Below are 27,342 nucleotides of genomic sequence, written 5' to 3'. Positions count from 1 at the left end.
GGGAAAGAGAGAGACTGGCCCCCTCCCTGCGAGTATCGCGGGTCCCCCTCTTGTTCAAGTCTATTCTATTAATTTCTTAACATTGAATCCATTACTGTCAGGCTGTATTCAGAAATCTTAAACAAAGTCTGGTTTGCTTGTGACAAGGACAAGCTCAGTTTACTCTTGGGCCTGTGCCCCCTTCCTTTCCTCACATGTGGAGCCAGGATCGAAGACTTCCTAGTTTAGGAAGTGTTTATAACCTTTATAACTTCTGCTTGTCGTGAAGTTTGGATTTTTAGCATTTTAATGAACTGAGGGTTGTTTCTTTTTCTTTTTAAAAGTTTTTTATTTCTTTTACATTTAACATAACATAGCATAATTTAACAACAGCAATAACATAGTTCATTTACAATAAATTGGGGTTGTTCCTTGACCATAAATTGTGGTTACAGAACATTTCCTTCACTTGGGGGGGGGGGAGATCACATTACTAGGATGCGAAGACAGCCTTGTTCTCCTGCTCTGTGGAGATGTTTTTGTTTCCTGCTCTTATAGTACAGCATGGGAGAATGGAGTATTGTCCAATTGTCTTAGAAAAGTGTTAAATTTCCCTGTCTTGCTGTTGTACAGTGGGACCAAGCAATAAAAGAAACCCTGATCCTGCATTTGGATGTACACTAGAGTACATATTCATGAACTGTGTTGCATGCTCGGTTGTACCTCCAGATGAACATCATTTTCCTACTCTGTTGCAATTTCATTGTCTAACTTCTCCCCAATTTTATAGTGTAGCAAGATGGAGCACTTGCCCAGTTGCCATAGCACCATTAACATATTCCACCTCCGCTCAAGCAGCTTTATCCCCTTTCAGAAGTCCATGTCCACCCCATGACTGCTGAAAATGATGTGTACTTTATGAGTGGTGCGGAATGTTCATAATACTTGGGCCACCGCTTTGCAGAGGTTTTGTGCTGTGTTCATCTGCTATATCTCATTTGAACTTGGAGTATGCTTATATGAATCACGTTCTTATGAGCAATAAGAATCTTGTGACATACTTCTAAAAAATATCTAGGGGCTCAAATGTCTATTATAACTTTTAAGTGGTAGAGGCCGTCATAACCTACAAAATGACACAGCTGATTGAATTGACTCTCTCAGAGAGTTTTGTTCATTGCAAAAAAACACACACCTTCTGTAGCTACAGGAAATTGATCTTCAGAGTGCCCTTAAGGAACCGGCTCATTTGGTCACCCATGACAAGTTGCTTATTTCCCTCCTTCAGGCTGTGCATGTAAATGTCTAGATTTTCTGGAACAAGGATACATTTTTCCAAACAAAACTCAACCAACAGTTCTTTTCAGTACTGAAGAAATACTTGTGCTGGGTTTGGGTGCTCCTTTTTCTCCAGTTCTGTCTCTCTTAATAGATACGGTAGCTAATACAATGAGGGGAGACTGATAAGTGAAGCTGCCCACCGTGCCAAACAACACACTAAATAAACAAATTTTGTGTGGGTCCAGGGGCCAGACCAAAAATATACATGCCAGCTTTAGCAGTATTTATTTAGAACATTTATATGCTGCTTTTCCACCCTAATAGGATCTCCACCCAAGGTAACTATCATCATACATTAAAACATATAAGCATTAAAATAGCATTTAAAACGTTTTGTTAAATATTTCTTTTTTTTTCTTTTCTTTTTTTAAATTTCATTGTTTATTCACTTCCACAGTAGCCAGTTAAATATTTCTCTATACAGTGAAAACAAACACACCACAACCAAGGAGGAGGGCATTAAGAATTTTCTGGGTGGAATGGCAAATGAAATAAATGAAAAGAATTTATCGATTGGTGGAAGACAGTGACAGAGGGAGACAGTTGACTATCCCAAGTTCAGTACTACACCAGAGAAGGCTCTTTCTCAGGTTGCCACCCCATCTCGCCTCAGATGGCAAGAGCACTCAAAATCTCCAAAGATGACCAAAGTGGATGGATAGGTTCGTAAGAGAGAAGATGATCTTGTAAGGTATGCTGGCCCTATTGTCAGTACCAGCACCTTGAACTGGAAGTAAATTGGGAGCCAGTCAAGGGCAGCCCCAGTTAGAATGTATTGCAGTAATCTAATCTAGATGTTACCCGGACATCCACCATGGTGACAATGTGTGTCCCACAGGTAGGTCACCAGGTGAAGGTGGTAAAAAGGTATCCCTGTTCATCTCTGCCACCTGTTTTTCCAACAGGAGGCCCAGGTCCAGCAGCACCCTCAAGCTGCAAAACTACTCTGTTAGGGCGAATGCAACCCCATCTAGAACAAAACATATTCCCATTCCTGGCTAAAACCTTCTCAGCCACCAGTCGCACCTCTGTTGTTTTTTTGGGGGGGGATTAAGTTTCAGCTTGCTAGCCCTCATCTAAACTACCTGTAGGCACCAATTCAGGGTTTGTACATCCTTCCTGGCATCTGCTAGAAGAGTAAGATGGAGGTGAGCATTGTCCACATATTGGTGACAGCTCAGCCCAGATTTCTGGATGATCTCCCCAGTGGTTTTCATAGAATCATAGAATGTTAGAGTTGGAAGGGATCTTGCAGGCCATCTAGTCCAACCCCCTGCACCCTGCAGGAGCATAGCTGAAAGATAGCCCTACAACATACCTGAAAGATGGTCATCCAGCCTCCACTTGAAAATGGTCCAGCGAAGGAGCATCCACCACCTCCCGAGGCAGTCTGTTCCACTGCTCAACCACTCTTACAGTTAGGAAGTTTCTCTTGATATTTAGCCGGTATCGACTCCCTTGTAATTTCCACCCATTAGATCTAGTCTTGCAATCCGGAGCAAGAGAGAATAGATCTGCTCCATCTTTTACATGACAGTCCTTCGAATATTTGGAGACTGAAATCATGTCCGCTCTAAGCCTTCTCTTTCCCAGGCTAAACATACCCAACTCTTTCAGCCTTTCCTCATAAGACTTGGATTCCAACCCTCACACCATCCTGGTTGCCCTCTTCTGGACACGCTCGAGCTTGTCAACATCCTTCCTAAAATGTGGTGCCCAAAACTGGACACAGTACTCCAGGTGAGGCCTCACCATAGCAGAATAGAGCGAAACTACCACCTCCGGTGATCTGGACACAGTGCTTCTGTTAATGCATCCTAAGATGTTGAAAATCTTGGGGAAAAGTTAGAACCTTATGGAAGCCCACAGGACAGAGGCTATGGGGTGGAGCACGAGTCCCTCAGCACACTTTGAAATGGACTCAAGGTACAGACTTTCAAGCTAGGACTGAAACCACTGCAAAACAGTGCCTCCCATTCCGAACCCCAAATGGTGGTCCAGAAATATACCATGATCAGCGGTATCAAAAGACACCAAGTGATTCAGGAGAGCTAATGGAGTTGCACTCCCTCTGTCCAGCTTCTGGTGTAAGTTATCCACCAGGGCAAGCAAAGCAATTTTAGTCCTGTGACCAGGCCTGAAACCAGACTGGAACAGATCCAAACAGTCCAGAGCCAGTTTGGTGTAGTGGTTAAGAGTGTGGACTCTAATCTAGCAGAACTGGGTTTGATTCCCCATATCACATGCAGCTGCTGGTGTGACCTTGGGTCAGTCATAAGTTCTTTCAGAGCTGTTCTCTCAAGGGCAGTTCTCGAAAGAGCTCTCTCAGCTCCACCTACCTCACAGGGTGTCATTTGTGGGGAGGGGAAAGGAAAGCCTGCCTTAGCAGGGAGGGCAGGATATAAATTGAATTAATAAATAATAAAGGGATTGTAAGCTGCTCTGAGACTCCTTCGAGTAGTGAAGGGTGGGGTATAAATCCCTTCTCTTTATTTAGGAATCCTTCAAGTTGACTGGCCATCACCCATTCAGTCACCTTTCTCAAGAATGGTACACTTGAGACTGTGTCTGGAGGGGGTTTCTTTAAGAGTGGAAGCACCACTGCCCACTTCAAGGCAGGGGTGACCACTCATTTGCTGTCTCTCCGACCCAGTCCACGAGCACACACACACACATCTGCAGTTTTAAGCAGCCAGGAATGGCAAGTGTCGTGGAAATATGTGGTAGGTCTCAAACTTTCACAAAACCTGTTCACACCCTCAGACTGGACAAGCCGAAAGCTATCCCATATGACTGGACAGAGCAGCGCCTTGGAACCATCTGATCCTGTCACTGCTAATGTAGAGTCCCAAGTCAGAGTGAGTGGATGTGAGAGAGTTCATCCATAAAATTTAGCAAAATTATTGCAGCAGGCTGCAGAGCACTCTGCCTCCTCCTGTAAGTCAAAATCCACTAACCCCCCAGAAGAGTTCCACAGGTCAGATGCAATGGTGGTGGTGAACTACTGTTTCTTTGTTGATATAGAATCCACTACACACACCATACTTCATTGCCCCCTCTATAGGGATATCCGATCTCATTTTATTACTCCATTTCTAGAGGGTAAGAGCTGGCACTCTGATGACTCAATTGTTCACTTTCTTCTTTTTAATTCTAATTGCGAAATAATGGAGGCTGTTGCAAAATTTTTATATTATGCAATCAGAAGACGAGGTTTGAATAGCCAAGTGTAAGTGACTGATGCATCTTAGTATTTTCCCGTATTTCCATGATGTTTTGTGCTTTCATGCCAATAAAGGTTTTGTGTGTTTGTGTGTGTGTGTTTCTTTGTTGCCATCATTGCCACAGAGTAGGCTTTATGATGAGTTCTAGCTCATGCCTTTTTGGATTTGTCCTGAGTCGTTCTCTACTGTTGCTGTGGCCATCTCCCCTGTCCTTTTATCATCCACAGCCCCTCAGTAAACTGAGGGACCACCCATGCTCAGCCCTACAAGAGGGTGCCTAGGGACAAGTATCTGGATCTTTTCCTCATTCCAGGGGTCAACCATGCATACCTACCATACCAACAGGCAAATCTCCTAATGCCATCTGCAAACTAGTCAGATCCATTAGGCTTTTGAGGGCGGATCATCTTAATTGATCCCCCACCGTTGCAGAGTCTTGGTATCTCTGTAAGTCTAAACCTCTGCAAGTAGTGATCTATCGTTGACAAGGGGACTGTCTTCAATCCCCCATCTTCAGATATCCTTCTTCCTGCCCAGAACAGAATACCACATCAGAAATATAACTTGCACAGTGCATGGGGCCTACTGAAACAGGCCCATAGATATCATGGAGACCATAAAATCCTGAGCTGCCCCTGGCAAGGTGGTCTCAGCATGGATGAAGTCCCCCAGAACAACCAGCCTAGGAGTCTTCTATATTACCTTCAATACCACTTCCATCAGCTCAGGCAGAGAACCCAAATCCTCTCTTGCACACCCAGCACCAAACCCACACTCTGAAACTCAGTAGAGCCCTGAACAGGGCATTGAGCTGAGGGCTACAATCCTGATAGATTTCATCATTTGCACCTACCTATCCACTGGGCCTATGGTGAAAGGTGGTAAGCAGTGGGGGTACCTCAGGGGTCGGTTCTAGGCCCGATGCCTTTTAATTTGTTCATTTTTTGGAATTGGGAGTAAGCAGTGAAGTGGCTAAGTTTGAGAATGACACTAAGTTGTTCAGGGTGGTGAGAACCAGGGAGGGCTGTGAGGTGCCCCAAAGGGATCTGTCAAGGCTGGGCGAGTGAGCGTCATCATGGCAAATGAGTTTCAGTGTGGGCAAGTACAAAGTAATGCACGTTGGAGCCAAAAATCCTAACTGTAAATATATGTCAATGGGGTATGAACTGGCGATAACTGACCAGGAGAGAGATCTTGTGGTAGATAATGCCCTGAGAATGTTGACTCCATGTGCGACTGCAATTAAAAAAAAGGCAGATGCTTTGCTAGGAATTATTACAAAGGGGATTTTTGGAATATTGTATATAGTTCTGGTCACCACATTTCAAAAAAATATAGCATTGGGAAAAGTGCAGAAAAGGGAAACTAAAATGATTAAGGGAATGAAATACCTTCCTTATGAAGGAATGTTAAAGAGGCTAGGGCTCTTTAGCTTGGAGAAACGATGATTGAAATGTGACATGATAGAGGTTTACAAAATTATGCATGGGATAGAGAAGGTAGAGAAAGAAGTACTTTTCTCCCTTTCTCACAATACAAGAACTTGTGGGCACTTAATGAAATTAATGAGCAATAGGTTTAGAACAGATAAAAAGAAGTACTTCTTCACCCACAGAGTAATTAACATGTGAAATTCATTGCCACGGGAAGTGGTGGTGGCTACAAGCATAGACAGCTTCAAGAGGGGATTGGATAAACATATGGAGCAGAGGTCCATTTGTGGCGGTTAGCCACAAGTTGTAGAGGAAACACTATGTCTGGAGCAATGATGCTCTGAATTGTTGGTGCTTGGGGGGCAACAGTGGGAGGGCTTCTGGACATCTGGACCTCCTGATGGCGCCTGGGCTTTGGTCACTGTGTGACACAGCGTGTTGGACTAGATGGGCCACTGGCCTGATGCAACAGGTGTTACATTCTTGTATGTTCGTACTATAAAAATATTTTAAATAAAATACTTTTCATTGTCTTTCACCAGGAGGTGAAGACTTTCTTGGGGGGGCGGGATCTGGCAATAGTAGTAGAGAAATATTGCTTCTTTGCTGCCATTGCTGCCATCACTGCCACAGAGTAGGCTTTAAGATGAGTTCTAGCCCATGCCTTTTTGGTTTCATCCCAAGCCTTTCTCCAGTGTTGATCAATCCATCTCCCCTGTCCTTTTATCATCCATAGCCCCTCAGTAAACCAGGGAGCTGCCCAGGCTTTAAGCTCTGAGAGAGGATGCCTAGGAGCAAGTGTCCTACTCCTAATGTTGTTTGGTTGTGTTTTTAATTGAATTTTATATTTTAACTGTATTTTATTTGTTTAAATTTTTTAATTTTAGCCACCTTGTGGACACTGAGTGGGTGGAAAGGTGACATAAAAATGTTTTATTGCTGAAAGTTCTGTGTGTCACAATGAAATTTCTAGGCACCATGCAACCTGGCAACTAGCCCAGCACTAAACCAGTTTACTTTTCATTGTGATACAGTCTTATGGAATATTTTTCCAATTTCCCCAGAATTTCCATTGCTTTTGGTGTAGCCAGTGGTTTTAGATGTTCTTCATATTAATTACATTTCCCCCCCCTCCTCTCCAGAACATATATCAAAGCAATAAGTTTACACATTATATTTTTCCATTTTCTAGACTGTGAGAAGGCCAAAACTTGGCAATCTTCAAAACTTTTTATTTAGCTTGGCTTTATTCATGAGCTTTCTTATATTTGGTCAAGACTCTGTCTGCGATTTTAATGTGCCATTCGCATTTATTTTTGAAGACTCTTTAAAGATGCATGGAGGCTTTTGTAATCTGAATGGATCTATATCTTGCTCTAAGGAAGGGAAACACCCCTTGTTGTAGTTTTTGTAGTGCTCAGTTGAGTGTGATTATGGCTGCGGTGAGGGACACTTAAGAATTAATGCAACATTACAGCTGTTAGCATAATGTGCAAAAGTTGATATTATCCATTTGAATGTTATAAAAGCTTCACAGCTGTTTTGTTCTCTGTATGGAAGCAAGGGGTGCGCATCAAGAAAATATCATTATGACTTTATTTCTGAGGTTGAGGAGGGTACTGTGATTCTTTATGTTCATGTAGGACATTGTTGGCTCAGGATTCAAATTTGTGTGGTTTGTTTGGGTTCCAGAGGTTCAGGACCATTACTTTCAATGGGGAATCTATTGAAGGTTCTGGATCAGCTGTTTATAAAGATAATGGCACCAGACTAGCACAGAACATAGTCCTTCTAATCTCAGGACCCTCCAAATTTCAAGTGAATTGCACCAAGGGGTTCGATTTCACAGACCCATAAAGTTGGTATCTCTTGGCAGCACAAGCATACTTCACAATCAAACTTGTTTGCTTGTGACCCATAGCTCTGTGCGCATGAAGTGTAGAATAAAGGAACATAAAAGAGTGCCCTTCACAGATTCCTGTGGGGGAATGGTGCTGGCCACCAGCATTTTTTTAAAAAATCCTATCTGCATTCCATTCATTTTCCTACTCTTATAATGACTGCCGGGTTTGGGTTGGTTTTTTTTTTTTTGCCTTTCTGCTGAAATCTCTGGGTTTGCCATCTTTCCTTGTTGTGGTATGCTGTTTGTTTCTTTTTACAAAGTGAGGAAGCCTTCCTTTTCAGAAAGTTTCCCCATTTGAGAATTCTGTCAGTATCCATCTTGGAGGACTTTTTCTGGGGGTGCACCAAAAATTCAGGGGCACTGGGTCTGTCCACCCACCAAAGACTCCCCCCAGTTTTCAAGCAAATTGGACCAAAAGGTCTAATTCTACAGGCCCCAAACAAGATGCCCCTAGCCATTGTACTTATAGAGGAAAAAAAGAGCTCTGTCTTTACAAAGGATCTGTCTCTTCTCCTTTGCAAGGATCTCGTTGGAAGGGAGAAATGCCATTGCTTGGGAAATCATTAAAATCAAAGAAAAAAATAAATGCATGTTGCACTGTTGGTAAACATCCAAAATTGGGAGGGATTATTCAGGAGGGGGGGGCATTAATTTCAAAGAGTCCTGGATTTGGATTCCCATCCTGGGAAATCATTGTAGCAACTTGAACCAGAAATTTCTGTGTATATTTGGCTGTGGAATTTTGTAATGCCCACTCCTATTAATTTCTGTTAGCCATAAGTACCAAATTGTCATTTTGGTATAGTGATCTCCAGCCTTTCCAGATCTGGGACCCATCTTTAATCCCAGGCAGTAGCACAGGACCCAATAATCTTCATGTACAAGACAAATTACATAACAGGAAATAGGAGAAAACAGAAATCACATACCAAACACCGGAGGTTTACTATGGTAAGGAACAAGGTAGAGGTCAGAGCCATGGAGGAATCCTTTATACTACTGAGCGACATAAGAAGAGCCCTGTTGGATTAGACCAGTGGTCCATCTAATCCAGCAATGTGTTTCACCTGGCAGCCAGCCATTACCCTGGAAAGCCAAGAAACGGAGGGCATAGAGTCCAGCAAGGCCTTCTACTGATTGTGCCTCCTAGCATTGGTATACAGACAGTTGCTTAACAGGAGCAAGGAAGTCACTTAAAGGAGCCCTTCTGCTCCTTTCTTCACATGTACAGAGGTAAAAGATATGAAGCCCTTGCTCTCTGCACATGTGCACTTTCCAAAATCAGCCCACAAAAAAGTTGGGTGTGTTGGAGCTCATGGTTCAGGATCCTGACTCATGGATTGAAGACCACAATGTAACAGTGTAACCTGATTTTTTTTCTGTGGTGAAATTTGGGTGGCTTCTATTTGCCCAGTGTGGAACTTGGTTTGACACTTGGTGATAATTAGATCTAACAAGAAGGGGGACCCACGATACTCGGGGGGGGGGAGAAGCTCCACGGGAGGAGAAGTAAGCAGCTGCAGGTGAGCCTTCTCCCCTGCCTCCCATCCCCGGCACCCACAGCGAGGCTTGCGCCCCTCCAAGTCTTCCCCCCCAGCATCGGCAGCGAAGCCTGAACTTGGCTCGCCAAGCTTTCTCCCTCCCGGCGGTGGCAGCGGTGGCGAGGCCTGGCTGGCCCGCCAAGCTTTCTCTTGCTCCCCCTTCCCCCCAGCAGTGGCGGCGGCGAGGCCTGAGCTCGGCCCGCTAAACTTTCTCCCCTCCTGGGTGGCGGCAAAAGCTAAGTGGCTTACAGCTGCCGGCCGGCCAAGCCTTCTCCCGCCCCCACTCCCAGTAGGAAGACTTAATTACAGGACGCTTTATAAATCTGATTACATTGAAGGCTTGGCAGTACATCTTGGTACTGCTAATTTTATGTCACTGAAAATTGAAGTGTTTTGAAATGGTTTTCCTCTTTCACAAACTTGTTTGTTTCTTATTCTTTGCGTTCTTATTATGTGGAATCTAATATCCCCTGATAATTCCTCTTTGAAGTAACAGGATCCAACACAGGAAGCAATTTTTCCTCTAGCTTCAGGAAACACAATTCACCAAATGTTTGTCAAATGAATCCACTGTTACTTTCACTAACCCATATTATTCACTTAATGACGACACACATATTTCTTGTATGTCTCATTGTTGCGATTTTGATTCTTTTCAGAAACCAGATGCCTTGACCACAGGAGCAGGGATTCCAGTGGGAGACAAGTTGAACATCATGACAGTGGGTCCACGAGGCCCTCTCCTGGTTCAGGATGTGGTCTTCACTGATGAGATGGCACACTTTGACCGAGAAAGGATTCCTGAGAGAGTTGTGCATGCCAAAGGAGCAGGTTAGTTTTAAAGAATGTACCCTATTTTTCTTCTGCAAATGAAATGCTTAAAGCTATTGCATAGCTACAGAATTGTCAAATGCCATTCTGTGGATAGAAGGGGCAAGAGCCAAAAAAACTTGGAGAATTTGACATTCCCAAAACTTAAAACAGGATTTGAAGTTAGGGCAGAGCTACACTTCATGTAGCAATTTCTTTTCAGTGCTACTACAGTGCAACACTGAGTAGGTTTATAAATCCCTTATCCTAATTCTGTAATTTTTACAATAAATATATTTCATTTGGCGGTTTTTACTCTGGAATTCTTCTTTAAGGGATTTTTTTAAAACAATCATAAATGCGAATGAGAGTTTTTGACAGGATCTGTGATTTAGTATAGAGGCCCAGTGATTAAAGGGAAAAGTCATCCCTTTGGGCAGGTAGCAGCTAATGAAGGAATATAAAGTAGTTCATTCTACCTCCCTCCCACACACACATTTGTGAAAGTTTGTGCAATGTTTCTTCATGAGACAGACCTATTTCTTTTTAAGAACAACAAGTAGAAATTAAAAGTTACGTAAAGAAAAAGTATTTTACGAATCATGTTCTTTGTTTTCAGACAGTATTCTGCTGTGTGCTGAAAATGGGTGTGTGTGGGGGGGTTTTTTACAATCCAGAAGGAGTTTCCTGTATACCCCAGCCTCCAATAAGGGGGAAATTCATGGTTTTAAAATTTAAAAACCACCAAAATTCCTACACGAATCAAGCTCTGTGCAAGTCTTCAAATGTTGACAATAAAACATACAACCCAGGTGAACAGCACCATATGGAGGAACTGACAATTGGATTATGCCCTGCCTGGGGTGTGAGTGGGAGGAGGAAATTATCTGTAGTGGATATGCATCCTTACAGCGGGCAAAAGTAGAGTCTTTTAGGTCTTTTCCAAGTTCAAAGAGTTGTGAGATGAGGGGCAAATTTACTATCTGAAGGTAACATTCCTAGGCACATGTTCTTAGAATCCAATAGCCTACTTCACCTTTTCTTGTCAGCCCAAGAATCGTACCCAAGGTAAATGACTTACTGTCTGTTTTGTTTTCATTGGAATAGAATCTTTGATGCACATCCAAACCTTTGCAACACTGAAAGTAATGCAGTGCAGAGAGCAGTTAGTTATGCACTCCAGCGCAAACATCTCCTGCTTTGAGATATGTTGTACTACACAGCCCCTGAATATTGTTACAATTTGTATGGTATAATTTCAGTTTTTATTTGCTTTATTTATAGTTTGCCTTTCTTACTGACAGTCAAGGCAGACTAAACAGCAAAAGGCACTGCAATCCGTAGGATGTGATGTCTGATAAGCACTGTAATTGGGCCAGGATTACAAAATTTTGAAACAAAGCAAAATTATTAGATGTGATATGTTAAGGAATACAGAAAATGGTATTATATAAGTAGACAATACAGTGGTAACAGGATAGTACACAGTGGAAACAGAAAATGCATGCTATGTACAGTGGTCTAGTCCACAAACTTGTTCTTATTAAAAGCACCTTCCTTGAACCATTCTGTTATAACAAAATCCTGTTATAAATATTTCCTCCTGTACGATTCTGTTTTACATGGTTTGTGGAAAGACAAAAGCATGGGAGTCTTCCTGACTTCCACAAGCTGGCCATTCCACAAGGCGGGAGCTACTACAGAGAGTGTACAGAGAGGGTTTTTTTATCTTGCCCATTTGTATGGTGGCACCCCAGAAGGCCCTGCTCAGCTGAATGAAGCTGTCATGGCAGGGCATAAAAGGAGTCGTGGTTTTTCAAATACAAGGATCTTGTAAATGATAGTACTTTAATTGAATTTGGTAACTGATGGACTGCCAGTGGAGTGGAATGACTACAGAATGGGTGTGATATGCCTACTCTGGATAGCTCCCAGTATTAACTGATCTGCAGCATTATGTAACTGGATTATGTATTTTATTAACATGCATTAAGGCTAATACTGATTTTATGTATTTGTGTTATTGAAATGCACTTTGTTGCAGCCTCATAGTATTAAATGCTGTTGTGTCCTTGAGAAAAACATTTCCCAAATGTTGTAAAATCTCCATGATTTGGAAAAGGGGGGAGGGTATTGAATGATCAAGGCTGCAGAAAATGCGTAGTTAAATATTAGACATGTGGCATGATCTAGAAAAATTAGAACAGTGTAATTTAGGTATTTTAATTGTGTGTCTCCATTGAGAACATAATGTGTTTGTATAACTTTTGAAACCTCCTTTTATACTACTTTTGAACCAAGGGAGATATTTTTAAAAGGCCTGCCACTCCTAACAGTTGAGCTAGGTCTGGCTATCTATAAAGTCCTTATAAAGATTTTGTTATGGACACCTGCTGCTGCTTCTTACCTCTTCACAGGACCAGTAGCAAGGCCAAGGGAAATAACAGAGCTCTGCAGCATTAGGGACAGAACCTGTTTTCTCTTTGAATTCTTTTAGTTTGTGCAGAAGAAAATGTTCCATAGCATAAAAGCGAAGTATAGGTACAGCAGAACACTGATGTTCTTATTAAATGGTAAAGAACTTTGTCTTGCTTCCAATGTGTCCTGTTCTAGCTACCATTTCTGGGCCTATGGACTGTTTGTTTCTGCATCTCTTCAGTTTTGTATAAAAAGTAATCTTTTTACTTTTCCAGGAGCGTTTGGTTATTTTGAAGTGACTCACGACATCACAAAATATTGCAAAGCAAAAATATTTGAGCACATAGGAAAAAGAACTCCACTTGCTATCCGATTTTCCACAGTTGGTAAGGCCGTTAAAAGTGTGCGCATATCCTCTAATTTGCATCTACCGGTATATATGACTTTTCTATTTCTAGATGCTTGCATTAGACTTCTTAAAAATAGTTTTAAGCTAACTTGTTATGGTATCATCTGTTGATATCATCTGTTGATATGATATCATCTGTTTATAAAGTAATCATTAGTAAATAGAGAAGTATAGAAAGAAAATCATCTTCCACTTCCTAAATGCATCACTGAATACACATCCTACTTATCTCTGTCACAGAGCAGTTAATGTTTGTCAGGGCTATTTTTGGGCAGGAATGTGGGGCACCTGGGCAAGCCAAGGGAAGGCATGGGGTGTGGCGTAATATGCAAATGACTTTCTGCTGTTGGGTGTGGCCTGTTATGCTAATCAGTTCCTGCTGGGCTTTTTCTACAAAAAAAGCCCTGATGTTTGTTATTGGGAAGCCAAATTGCCTGTAAGAAGCTGGATGGACCTCTGATTTTGTTGCAGAATTACTACACTTCTGCCTTACATAACTATTGTTAAAGGAAAGAAGTGGTTGTATAATCAGTTACTCTGCTTCTTAGTTCCTAAAAAGCAAAAGACCACAGTCTGATTACACTGTCAGCATTGGTTTTCATCTTTTGTGGTAAAAGATGTTAAATGAGGACATCACACTTTAAAATTTCAGCAAGGTAGGAAAGGAAATTGCGACTGTGCTGTGCTCTTTCTTTGCATCAGGTTTCCTTTATAGTGATGCAGATAGCAATGTACGGGTGGAATCCTCAGTGCCATTGGCTGAACTTTTACTATATTAAGATAATGTTCATTAGGAAAAGATTTGGAGGACAGTTACAGCACAGGAGATCTGTTTCAAATTCCACATCAGAATGATATTGGGGTAGGGCTTGTGCATTCCTGACTTGGGGTTTATATGTTTCTTGCTGTATTTTCGAATGACATCTGTTTCAAGTGTTAGAACTCCTTGAATAGAAATGAGACTATGTTTGACAACAGTCTCTTTGCTTTGTGTCACAGTTGTGGCTCAGTGCAATTTTCACTGCTTCTGCTTTTCATTCTTATTGCCTAGCTGGAGAATCAGGCTCAGCTGATACAGTCCGTGATCCTCGGGGCTTTGCAATGAAATTTTATACAGAAGATGGCAACTGGGATCTCGTTGGAAACAACACTCCCATCTTCTTTATCCGGGATGCAATGCTGGTATGTGAAGAAGTAATGACTACTTGTGGTCACCAGAAAGAAAGTACAAATAGTCCCCATGTGTAAAGGAGTAGTATTCTGTCTTTAAGCAATAGTAATACATAAACCAAGATATTAAATAATTAATAACATTAATATCACCTGATATTTATGGATATACATGATACATAGGTTCATCATAATGAGAACATACAGTTTTATAATATCAGGGAATCTATATATCTATTTCTCAGGTGTGCCCCTCCCCATCTGCAGAAATCTAAATCCACAGATCGGGGCCACACTGGCACTAAATAGGTTTTCCCTGCAAACTGCCTTGCAAAGTACATTATAGGGAGTTACATTTCACCAGAACACACCTACCTCTGGCATGCTCATTGGTTACTGCAGTGGATTCCAGGAGCCACATCAGCCCAGCAGCAGCTGTTTCAGAGCCTAGGAATCATAGCAGGCCCAGTGAGATGGGAAATGAGGGGGAGGGGACCCCCCCCCCCCTGGTGCAATCTCACTGGCCAACACTTGTCTTTACTAAATCAGAGAAATGATAGGTACTACGCATGATCTTAGCCATAAGGCCAAGAATCGAAATTTTTAAGAGCTATTTTTCAAGTCCCAACAAGTGTTTCAAACGCTGCAAACCAAACTAGGAAAGAAATAAGGTACAGATAGGCCTAAATCTAATTTCTGATCCTAATATTGATTTTATCATGTCTGTATTTTAAAATTTTTAGATTCCTATTTATAATTTTAGATGCCATTATATTTTATAATTTTATTGCTCCCTTATCTGTACTTATTTGTCTTCTATTATACTGGTCTATGACCGTAATAAAGAACTAACAGAGAAATGATAGATTAATATTAAATGGGTTCTAATATATGAATATAAATATGTTTACATTTGATGAAATATTATTAGGTTTTGAAGATCCCTGTCTTGTGCATATCATTTGTTTTCCATATCATTTGAAGGCTGACATTGCTTTTATGCATTTTTCCCTTCCTGAAATTCTGTGATAATCCTGCAGAGATGAGCACATTCAGATCCACTCTTTTTTTTTCTTTCCAGGGAATCAAAAGGGCACAAGTTTTAGGATTATTGTTTCACATTCATGTTTATTTTGTTAGGTGGAAACATTGTAAAAAACTGTGTTGGAGTAGGCAAAAATAGAGGCCCATTAAGAGGACCAAAATGAGGTCTGTTTAATAAACACATTTGGGGTAGTGTTTAAGAAAATATTAGCCATATTTTAATTTGTATTCATATCCCCACCTCATGGGTTTTCATGCAGCTAAGAAAAATATCATAATAAAACATTTTTTAAACATAACTTCAGTGGAATGCTATTTTAGAACCAAGGAGGAGGCTTTACTCTCAAAGGCTTGCTGGAATATCTACATCATTTGTTTTTGAATGCAAGGAGGACATTAGCTTGACTGGCTTCTCTAGGAAGCCAGTTTTCAAGGAGGAGGAGCTATAACTGTGACAGGCCTGCCATTCAAATGAAAGAACTCCTGCAGTAAAGCCTCCTTCAAATATCGGACTGCAGAGGGCATTTCCTTAGACAACCAGGGCCACGTATCTTTAGGGCTATAAAGAAAGCCTGAATGTGTGCATGGAACTAGATTTGTTATACTGCCAGTATTAGATGAAGACTCATTTATTCTTCCAGGAAATATTCTTTCTGCACCTTCTTCCCCAAACTGTTGAGTTTTGTCTTAAGTAGCTACTGATCCTGCTTTTACTTCTGTTGCTAACTTCATACTTCAATGGATACTGTTTTAGTTCTTCTTGTTGGTTTCATTGTTTCTAGCCTTTCTTCTACAATTTTTTTGGTTAGAAAGTAGGGCTTTAAGTGTAATTATTACTGAGATATTAGTTTGTTTTCATGCTTTTGTAGGCTGCCCTGTGTTACCAGTTCTGGTTGAGGAGAAGGATTTGCATTTTTCTGAAATCAGTTTTGTTTCAGCGCAAGTCTTGATACCCTTCCACCAGAATTAGAGATGGCCATTTTTTTCAGTAATTGAAGCTTCTGTGGCATCTTAAAAACCAGCCTCCATGCAGAAGGAATCACCGTACTCCTTCTAGGGTTTACCAGAGCACTGTCTTGGGGCTGGATCAAGATGAAATTGGCAGTTGCCACCAACTCTCCCTTCCTGCTGCAGATGCCCCTCATGTAATTCCTCAGGCTCTCCTAACCCTCAGGAGCAGCATTTCATAGAGATAAGTGGACTGGGACAGTTCCATTCAACCATTAGAAATTTTTGTCTGTATTCAACTCATCAGCGTGTATTTTACTGAAGCTGGTAACAGATATCTTGGTTACAGTGGTAACTTGAGAATCTAGGAACAATGCTAGTGTAACAGAGCCTTCAGACTATGTTCTTTATCCTTCAAAGGAGTGTGTCTTCTCCCACAAATCAAGATTGGGGAGCAACCAATTATCAGATTGATTAGTTTCACTAATTCTTACAATCCTATTCAAGCAAGTGGATGCAATATTGCAGTGTTCTGGTTCTCTTCATAGTCCTTTCAAAGAGTTGTGTACTTTCCCTGTTTCAATTGTTTTTTGGTCTCATGAGTGAGAATTCTTTGATTGTCACAGTAAATTACAAATATCAATGCATGGATTTTGATTTATTTCAGGGGCATTTCTTGAATTACAATTATGTATTTTCACAGTGAAATTCCCGAAAGTGAGGGGCAGTATACTAGATCTGATGTTCATATAAATATACTAATTATATTCTCTCTGTATTTTTGTTTGAATTTAGTTTCCATCCTTCATCCACACCCAAAAGAGGAACCCACAGACTCATCTTAAAGATCCAGACATGGTATGGGATTTCTGGAGTCTCCGTCCTGAGTCCCTACACCAGGTGAGAATGGCCCTCTTTAATTCCCTAATAGAGTTCTTTGGTTAAATGGCACAAAACAATAACAGAAATCCTGCAGGTGAATAAACGCTCTTCATATCCGCTCCATTTTGCACTTCCAGTACTCTCTTTTCCATCTACTCTGTGCACCATAAACTGTTCATAGTGAAAAGCTGAGATCCAGGCTTCAGTGAAAATATGAATGTCCCTTCTGCTTTAAAGAAAGGGAGATCAAGATTGGAATGAGACAGAGAGAAAACACTGCTCTCTTTAGCATACTCTGTTAAGAAGGTAGGTAGATCTTGTCTGGTGGGCTACCTAGAACTAGCTGGTTACTGGGGTTATTGTAAAGAATGTTGTATCAGGATGGCACTTGTGCTCATAACCAGAAGACATTAAGTTAGATCCAACTAGCTTTTCCACTGGTGGAAAGGGAAGAGGGAGTCACATGCAAATCATGAGAACAGCGTGGACAAAAATTGCATGGGGCAGAGGCTGTAACAAAGGTTGGGTTATCTGCATTGTTGGGATCAATTGGCGCAGACTAGTTATGCCTTGTCAATTGAGTGTGCTTTTTTAAAAATAGACTGCAGGAAATCTAGCTTTTTTAATACATAGGACTGAAGGTAGCCTATTGCTCCTGTAATACCTTTCTTCAGATAGTGCAAGGATGTGTAGGGGGAAGATACAGAAAGGAAAGGCAGACCATTTCACCCATGTGGGAAAAGCTTGCTAGTAAAAGTATAAATCTAGGAATTTGAAAAAGTGTCTATCTCTACACAAGGGTACAAACGCTAGGGGTGGAAATCTGATGCCTGTCCTTGCCAAAGAGTTCCTCTGTTACATAAATACAGGTGTACCAAAAGAGAATTCAGCTACTAGGAGTTTGTGGTTGGCATATTATAATTTGTCCAGGGTTACCTCTGTAGGATAGAAGCATCTAGTCCTCAGTGACCAGTTACATCAATTTTATTTTTAAAATAATCCAGGATATTTTAGGGTGCTGACAGCCTATCCCTGCCGCTTCCTTCTCCTCCACCAGCCTATCCCTCCTGTACCTGCACCATATTTTTGATTTTTTTTAATGTATCACTGATGTATACTTGACTGCTGGGAGCCAGTTTGGTGTAGTGGTTAAGTGCGTGGACTCTAATCTGGGAGAACCGGGTTTGATTCCCCACTCCTCCACTTGCACCTGGCTGGATAACCTTGGGCAAGCCATAGTCCTGATAAGAGCTGTTCTTGAAAAAGAGCAGTTTCTGTTAGCGCTCTCTCAGCCCCACCTACCTCACAGGGTGTCTGTTGTGGGGAGGGGAAGGGAAAGGAGTTTGTAAGCCGCTCTGAGACACCTTTGGGTAGTGAAGGGCGGGGTATAAATCCAATCTCTTCTTCTCTTCTTCTTCTAATGACTGAATACACACAGCAGCCCACACCAAACACAGTTGGAAGTGCTTTTTTGTGCTCTCACAAAGTAAGGATCTACTGAAAGGCAGCAAGGCTTCCTTGCATGGGAATGGACATTGGATGGGATCTCATCGCAGAATCATGCTAACAATAGACTACAGTTGCAGCATATGATTGAACTACACATTATCTACCATACAAAATAATCTATGTGGTTTGAATTATTTATGTAATACAGTGAATGAGGATAACCTGTATCAATTTACTGCCGGTTTATATTTAGGTGTCATTCCTGTTCAGTGATCGTGGCATTCCAGATGGATTCCGCCATATGAATGGCTATGGATCACATACTTTTAAGCTAGTAAATGCCAGTGGCAAAGCAGTATACTGCAAATTTCATGCAAAGGTAATCACTTCACTTTCCTGTTTAGAGTTTCCTGCTAAGAATGTAGTAGTTATAAAAGGAATATCAGGGTAACAAAAGGGTTTACTTTTTTGGTTCTGTACCTGATTTTGGAAGTGTAGCATTGTATTCCTGGACATTTAGCTTGTTCCCATAAACTGAAAACTTTATTGATTGTAAACTTTTAGATGCTGCAGTTCTTTCTTTTGTTGCTGCAGTTCTTTCTTCAGTGTGATGGAATATATCTGACAGATGTCATGAACACAAATATTGAATATGATATCACTGGTATTTCCCCCACCCCTTTTTTTTTTACTTTTATCACTTTGTGCATTTGAAAAGCAAAGAAATCTTCTAACCCCTTGTTATATCACTTTATTTCATGAGTCCTTACAACCTGCAAGGGTTCTCCCCCCCCAAAAAAAAAGGTACATTCCACTACTGGATAATACTACCTCTGTATCACTTACCTCTTCCCATTTTAAAAAAGAGAAAGTTGCAAATAGTAGCATACTTGTTAGTCTCAGTCATTTTGTAGGAATGGAATAGTCCCATTTTAAAAAAGGGAAAGTTGCAAATAGTAACATACTTGTTAGTCTCAGTCATTTTGTAGGAATAGAATATTCTGCTAGTGTCTGTGTCTACATCATTAAATGTAAGCTTCCCCCCAGTATAGTAACTTCTTGAGCATGAGTCCCCAACATGGTGCCCTTGGGTGCCACAGCACCTGCCAACACTTTCTTGGCACCCACCAAATGAGGGTGGAGTGGGCGGCTCTTGCCTAGCAGGGCTTCTCATTGACTAGGCAGATAAAAATAACATTCTTTCAGTGGCAGCTGCCACCACAACGTTTGCTTTATTCTTTCACGCCTCTTTCCCAGCATATTTTAATCACCTCTCTTATCCTCTGTACTTGTGCTTCCTCTGTATGTGCACGCACGCACGCAGCTCTACTTCCTGTGGCAGCCATTTTGTGGTTGTACCGAAAACAGTAACACACTGTGTATAAACTTAATAAACAACATTACAATGCTTATAAACACATCATAACTGAGCACACAACATAAACATGGATATGTTTTGTGTTTTATCTTTATCATATTTAAGATCAACACACCTACACTATTCCTGGCAAAGATGGTTCTCATATATATTTGCTGGGAAGAGTGTAGCAGTGTTGATCTTAAATGATTGAAGGTATTATAAGAATTCATTTTGATTCCAGAACAAACTTTCTTGACTCTGAAGAAGAAACCAAACCATCTGATCCAGATAATGTCAGTCGTGTACCTCGTGGCAATTGACTAGCACTGTGATAAGGACAAAACACAAAAGTGTTTTGGACAATCGTTTGTCTCGTTAAGTTATATTAATTGTGTCAGTGTCAAGCCCGAAGTGTTATGGTGTTTAGTGTTTTGGAGATTATTACACCATTCATATCTGTGTTTTATGCTGTGTGCTCAGTTATGATGTGTTTATAAGCGTTGTTTTGATTACTATGCAATAACAATCACAAAAGTATAATTTGGTTCTGTTCATTGTTTATTGGGTTTATACACAGTGCATTACTGCTCCGTGTTCCCATTGTATATTTGCTATTTTGTGGCTGTACAGCAGATTTTCCTGTTAAAACCTCATCAAATGCAGACTACTATTACTGAGTCAGTCAGGTTACAATAATCTAACATTTCCTGCTGTTTTACTAGTATCAGCTGAACTTCTTGAATCTGACTGATGTCTTTTATACTTGTAGACTGATCAGGGAATCAAAAACCTTCCTGTCGAAGAGGCTGGAAGACTGGCTTCAAAAGATCCTGACTATGGTCTGCGTGATCTCTATAATGCTATTGCTAATGAAAACTATCCAAAGTGGAGTTTCTACATCCAGGTTATGACATTTGAACAAGCTGAGAGATTTCCATTTAATCCTTTTGATGTAACTAAGGTAAATGCATCTTTTATTCCTGTTTCCTAGATATTGTGTGTGTCTTTGTCTCCTGTAGATCTGGAAAGCTGATCTAAAAATATCTGTGATAATATCATGTCTGTTATATTTTCCAGGTTTGGCCTCACAAAGACTATCCTCTCATCCCTGTGGGAAAACTGATCTTAAACAGGAACCCTGTCAATTATTTTGCCGAAGTGGAACAATTGGCTTTTGACCCAAGCAATATGCCCCCAGGCATTGAACCTAGCCCTGATAAAATGTTACAGGTGACCAGGACAGGCTCTTGGATTTCTTTGTAATACAACTCATGTTGCCCACTTAAAATCTCCCTTGTTACAGTGGAAATAGTGGTAATGAATACCTTCTTTGATGCAATGAATTTTGTTTTCAATTGTTAACGCACACTTTTTACTCTTACTGAATATCCAAGCAAATTGATTATGAGCAGTTTTAATCAGTAGCTGTACTTGGCATATTAGCAAGGTAAGTGGCATTATCAGGAGGCAGACACTCTCTCCCCCCCCCCAAAAAAATATCATATTGTAATTTAATTATATAATTTTGGAAATCCCATTTTCACTCAGTTTGGTGAGTATTGATATTCTTTTCAATTAATTAAAACAGAAATTCTTTCCTACATGACTTTCTGGTGCAGTATCAGTACTTCCCATGTTTAATAAGAACGATAATCATGCCCTTACGGACTTTCCAATATAGAATTCAGAGAATATTTTAAGCACACACCCCTGTCAGCAGCTTCAGCAGTAATAAAGTGTGCATTAAAATAAAAACTGAATTCTACAACTGCTTTTAGCATCTCAGGGCCAGACCACATGTTCAGAAAATGAATACTCCTAGCAAACACTTGATACATACAGTTAGATTCACACAGATGAATCTACATAGCTTTTCCAGTTTGATGGCTTATCTTGTTTGATGGTGACCATAAGAATGTAACTATTCTTCCCAGCTATGTTTCATGAGGAGCACTAGCAATTAAAAGAAGCCACTGTTAAAACTGTTCAAAGTAGGAAGAGGGAGGCAGCAACCTAACCCAAAGAAAAGCTTCCTACCTTCATTCTTACTCCTCTTATCTATTATTCTAGGGTCGTCTTTTCTCGTATCCAGATACTCACAGGCACCGTCTGGGACCCAACTATCTTTCCATTCCAGTAAATTGTCCCTACCGAACTAGAGTGGCCAATTACCAGAGAGATGGATTTATGTGTGTGTCTGACAACCAAGGTAATTTTGAGATGCCCTTTCTTTAAAAAAAAATTATTCTCAGCAACAGCCGCAGGAGTTTTCTGCATGTACAGCATAGTAGGAATATTTTTGATATTTTTTTCATGTTTGGAAGTTCTTAATGGTATGCATACTCTTCTCAACTTCTGCTGACGGGCAAGCATTCATGCCAACACTAAAATCTGTTAGAAATGAAATTGCATCTAGTGTTGCATCAATGTGATTGTACAGTTTCAGTGAATTAATATGAAATCTCAGATAATCAGACAGTTTTATTTATTTATATTTATTTATTTTTTGCGACTTCTACCCCGCAAGTGGGTGCAGAGCAGTTTACAGCAGAACATAAAAACAGTAGAACAATTCCATAGAATAATATCAATATTAAGAATTAATACAAACAGGATTAAAATTTAAATAAAGAATTAAAAATAAATAATAGAGACTTGGCAGTTTAACTCCTCCAGTCTGTGCTGAACTCATGCCAGGTAAAGGCGGTGGATCCCTCTGATGATATAAGTTAGCCACTCCCCATGCCAGTTGGTATAAATGGCGCCAAGGAGCAGCTGAAGGCAGGGGAGGGCCAACCTTATATGATGTCCACCATCTCAACTGAAGGCCTGGCTGAACAGCTTCATTTTCCAGGCCCTGTGGAATTGCAGTAAGTCCCACAGGCTCCTGATCTCAACTGGGAGCATGTTCCACCAAGCTGGAGCCAGGGCTGAAAAAGCCCTGGCCCTGGTCAAGATAAGGCAGATGCCTCTCAGGCCAGGGATCACTAGGCCGTGGGCCAGAGGTGCACAGAAGAAGGAACCAGAGCTGCCTGGGCAGGTGGGAGGAGCAGGAGCCACCAGCTAGCAGGGCACGTGGGCACCTGAGCGAGGAGGAATGAGCCCCATACTGTTGGCAATACAAGCAGGAGACTCCCTGCCAGCTCTGGGAGGGGGGAGGTGTGAAGGAGTGTGAGACTCTGGGGGAGTTGGCAGGCCACTGCATGGGACAGACAGGCACAGGCAGTGCCATGGTGGGCTGTCTGGCCAGCAAACAGCCAGGTGAGCAAGCAAGCACGGCAGAGCAGGATGGGATCCCACCTCCGTACAAGGCTTGTGGTCCCCACTTTTCACTGTACTAGTAGCAATCTGAAGGAAAAGGTGGTGGTACTAAATGGTTTAATAAGACTTGTTTCCTGTGGAAAGATTTAATATTGAATTATGATCAATTATTTGTTTGGAACTTTGTTGGATAACAGAACTGGGAGAGTGTGGTTACTTTTTTCAGAGTATTTAGGAATGGACCATTTTTCCATTGAAGAATGCTTATAACAGCAAACTACTGCATTTTTACAAGAAGAGCTATGTATCGATCATGGCTGAAATGTTTTAGATATCCTCTTTCTCGATTTCATTATCCCCACACATTTGTGAAGTAGTAAATTTTTATCTTTTTTCCCCTAGGTGGGGCCCCAAACTACTATCCAAACAGTTTTACTGGTCCTGAGGAACAGCCCGACTTAAAGGAGACACGTACACTCCTTTCAGGCGATGTGACACGTTTCAATAGTGGCAACGAGGATAATGTGTCTCAAGTAAGCCAAGCAGAAATGACCAGCTGCCTTTGTTTGGAAGTTGGATGTGAGGCAAATTACAGATTAGCATTCTCGCGAGAGATCTATCAAAGACCTAATTTGAAAGTTCTTTATGAAAATTAGATCTCGCAGTAATTACATTGTTTATTCCAAGCTGTGCTCTTCTGAAGCTCTTTGGTCATCTCATCTGCTTTTAAATCTTCAGATTTTTTTCTATGCCAAAGGATCTAGTGGGTTAGATCCTGCAGAGTTTTTGTAGAAGACGTTTTCTTGTTTGCTCCCACCACCACCACCCCTGGCTAATTCTGATCCTGGGAAAGTTGATCCCTGAGGTTGGAGGGCGTGTGTGGACCAACAGGCCTACAACTGGGGAGTAGGGGACTGCAGTGAACCATGGCAAAGGGGCATAGCATCCTCAATTTCTACCTCTTCTATTTGTGCAGTTCATCTGATGGAGGAGGGACAGTTTTACCCCCTTCAACTTATTCACTACAGTCCCACAAACCCCATGCCTGTTAGTTCCTGCATGTCTTGAGACCCAGAAAATCAACTTACCCAGGGTCAGAAGAGGGTGTGGGTGAAGAGGAGTATGTCAAGGATCTGCATCTGCCAGTACCTTCTGCTGACAGATCATCGGATCCACCTCATCGGAATCCATGAAAGCATAGTCCTTAATTGTGATTTTAGTGCCAGAAGGATGGGCCTGTTGCATATACCTGCTGTTATATTTCTTAGTGGCAGAGATGAGGGAATCTCACTTTTATTTTAAAGCAATGCTCAGTTGTTATGCAGTGCAAGACCTAACCACAATTGAAATAATGCTTTTCTTTTTTTACTTTTTTTAAAGGTACGAGACTTCTATTCCAAAGTACTGAAGGAAGATGAACGCCAGAGGCTTTGCGAGAACATTGCTGGCCATCTTAAGGATGCTCAGATATTCATCCAGAAGAAAGCTGTAAGTGTGAAGTTATAACATAGGTGGCCCCTAAACTACAGCAGTCATGAAAAGGTTTTTTCCAGGTGTATAGGGAAAAATAAATGTTTTCAGGTATGCAGGGGGAGCAAAGCTAAAAAGTATTAAGAATATAATAATTCATTCATTGCATCTTTAAAATACAAGAATCAAATGTTATAGAAAGTCTCAGTGGTAGCAAAGTAACTATCCCAGGACTTCTGTTCGTTGAAACAACATGTTCAGAGAAGAGAATTTTTATTTGCTTGTCCCTTCTGAAGTTCCAGGCACGAAAATCGATTAAGAGTTTGTGCTGAAGTAATTGTCAGTAGGGGGTTCCTTAGCTTCCGCATTAAGGCAATTCTTTAATCTACAACATTGCTTCAGTGTGTTGAATAAAAGCAACACAATATTCTTATCAGAGGTATAGTTTACACTGTATCAGCTTCAGCTTTTATTGTGCCAGCTTCTCTCAGATATTTTTTCAACTTTTGTACTGTCTCACTGAGAACTCATACATCAGATGTTCCTGTATGATTACAGGATTAATCCAGAAACTCGTAATGAGAACAATCAGCTGAAGTTTTGAATTTCCACATCAGTATCAAAGGCCATGTCCCCCGCATGACTGGGAGTAGGCTCAGGAGCTAAGAATGAAGAAAGAATAATTGCCAATTTAAATTTCTTTTGCCATTCTAGGTGAAAAACTTTACTGATGTTCATCCAGACTATGGTGCACGCATTCAAGCCCTCCTGGACAAATACAATGCTCAAAGTAGCAAGAAGGTATGACAGCAGTTTCTATTCAAACTACTTTCAGAAAGGTAAAAATATAACGAAAGGCATGTTGACCAAGTGCAATCCCTGCTGTCTAAATTTCTGGGATAAAAAAAAAATCTTACCATTCTGTGCCACTGGCAAACATTAAGCATCTACTGATGGATTATCACATTAGACTATTCAGTAGAATATTTTTCATTTTTAAGCAAATGAGGTTCACAAAAGAATTCTGTTTCTTAGAATTATCTCTGATGAAAAGAACAAATCCATGGAAGTTTTCCCTTTAAAAAGTGACTATCCCCATTTTTTATTATTGTCTTTGTTTCTAGGGGGGTGTTCATACCTATACACAAACTTCATCCCACACTATGGCAAAGGAAAAGGCTCATTTGTGAATGGCATCATCTGTGAATGACCATTAGTTGGTCCCATTACCAAGCACTTTGTCACATGGGACTTACATCCGTCCAACTGGAAAATAAGCTGTGGAAGATGTTAAAATAAGTGGCAGATGTTCATGTCTTGCAGAAGTGTGTCTTGGGCTGGTAGCTGCAACATAAAAATAGTCAAGATTGTAATTGTGATTACAAGTTAATAGACTGATAACCATATGCCTTCTAACATTATCTGTCTATGCAGGCAATAACTTTTAAGTCATATAACTAAAGTGTATTCTACAATAACATGGTTGCTTTTTGCATATTTGTAATTTTTGCTTTTTTATTTAATTCCTTCTGCATCTATATTCTAAAAACAGATCATTCTAATCTCTCTTACTGGCAAGCTGATACCAGTATTGCAGTTAGTAAACAATCATCATTTAATTGTTATTAGAGCAAATTTCAAGAAATACACATATTCAAACATGCAATTGCTTTTTGCTTAAGTACAATATTGATTAAAGTATAATAAATTATCCTGCAAAAGAATTATACACATGTAAAAGCTTAGCTTGCTGTGGTGCTAAAATTTTAGCTTGCTAAGGCTAAGATGCAAGATGGATAACATCAAATGTATTTGAAACGTAAGATGCAAGATGGATAACATCAAATGTATTTGAAACATAATATTTGAACATTGATTTGGATCTTATTTACAATGTAAATTTTTGAAATAAAATTATAAAAAAATGTGTTCTGTATTTTATGTAATACTTGTCTACAAATACAATCTTAATGCCACATTCTATAAAACCCTGCTCCATGCTAATAGTCTTGGGAAGAAGTCACATTGGGACATGTCTTCAATTCATGTAACTTAGCAAGCAGTGGTAGTTTGTAACAAACTTATTTAGCACCATACCAACCAGGTCTATACAATTTCTAGTATAGATCAATTAGTTATCTTGAAGTCTTGTGTAAATGCAAAAGATTGTAAGACTTCCCATCTCCCTCTCAAGAGCCCCTTTAAAAGAGGACCTTCCCTTATAGGTATGCCTTGTAGGACAGTTGCAACCTGGCTATAATGTGTAAATGTTCTTCTTAGAATTTATTTTTTCAAAGGCTGTTTGCTTGCCGTATGTCAAGTGTATCCAAAGTCTGGAAATATGTTAATTAATTTTGAGGCAGAACTACTGACCTTTAGCCTAGGCAAATGCCCAGAGGGATTGATGCCAGTCTCCATAAAATACTGTAAGTTGTACCTGAGCATGTCTCAAAACTGGAAGGGGGGCGATTATATATTAGATACTCTGTACATCAGTTACTCTGTACATCAGCTATTTTCTTTATACAATAGAAAAATGATAACTTGTGGCCATGCTATGGAGGAAAAAGAGTCCAATACTGGAGTTTTCAGCTAAGTGGTGAATGTGTTACAGTTTCATTTGCAAAGATTAAACCTTTAATTCTTCAATTAATACCAATTCAAGGGTCACTTGACCTCTGAAATGTTTTCAGTATCAGT

At 40.5% G+C, this 27,342-nt stretch overlaps 1 protein-coding gene across 2 annotated transcripts in view; it reads left to right on the top strand.

The window, feature by feature from the left end:
- CAT (catalase) overlaps window positions 1–26,226 on the top strand; it is a 72,793-nt gene extending 46,567 nt beyond the window's left edge. The window contains exons 2-13 of one of the 2 annotated variants that reach the window (XM_015410874.1): window positions 10,081–10,252; window positions 12,925–13,035; window positions 14,110–14,240; window positions 17,016–17,120; window positions 18,805–18,930; window positions 20,681–20,872; window positions 20,989–21,141; window positions 21,982–22,120; window positions 23,575–23,705; window positions 24,553–24,660; window positions 25,357–25,443; window positions 25,767–26,226. In XM_015410874.1, the coding sequence (XP_015266360.1) occupies window positions 10,081–10,252; window positions 12,925–13,035; window positions 14,110–14,240; window positions 17,016–17,120; window positions 18,805–18,930; window positions 20,681–20,872; window positions 20,989–21,141; window positions 21,982–22,120; window positions 23,575–23,705; window positions 24,553–24,660; window positions 25,357–25,443; window positions 25,767–25,832 (1,521 nt within the window). In that variant the 3' untranslated portion in view covers window positions 25,833–26,226. The remainder of the gene's footprint in view (window positions 1–10,080; window positions 10,253–12,924; window positions 13,036–14,109; window positions 14,241–17,015; window positions 17,121–18,804; window positions 18,931–20,680; window positions 20,873–20,988; window positions 21,142–21,981; window positions 22,121–23,574; window positions 23,706–24,552; window positions 24,661–25,356; window positions 25,444–25,766) is intronic. The other variant, XM_015410875.1, reaches the window with a different exon arrangement.
- Window positions 26,227–27,342: the final 1,116 nt, after the last annotated feature.

The sequence above is a fragment of the Gekko japonicus genome, unplaced genomic scaffold (genome assembly GCF_001447785.1).
Source record: "Gekko japonicus isolate JY-2015 unplaced genomic scaffold, Gekko_japonicus_V1.1 scaffold65, whole genome shotgun sequence".
Taxonomy (NCBI): domain Eukaryota; kingdom Metazoa; phylum Chordata; class Lepidosauria; order Squamata; family Gekkonidae; genus Gekko; species Gekko japonicus.
The sequence above is the reverse complement of the archived record's forward strand: the minus strand, read 5'-3'. Positions and strand labels throughout refer to the sequence as shown.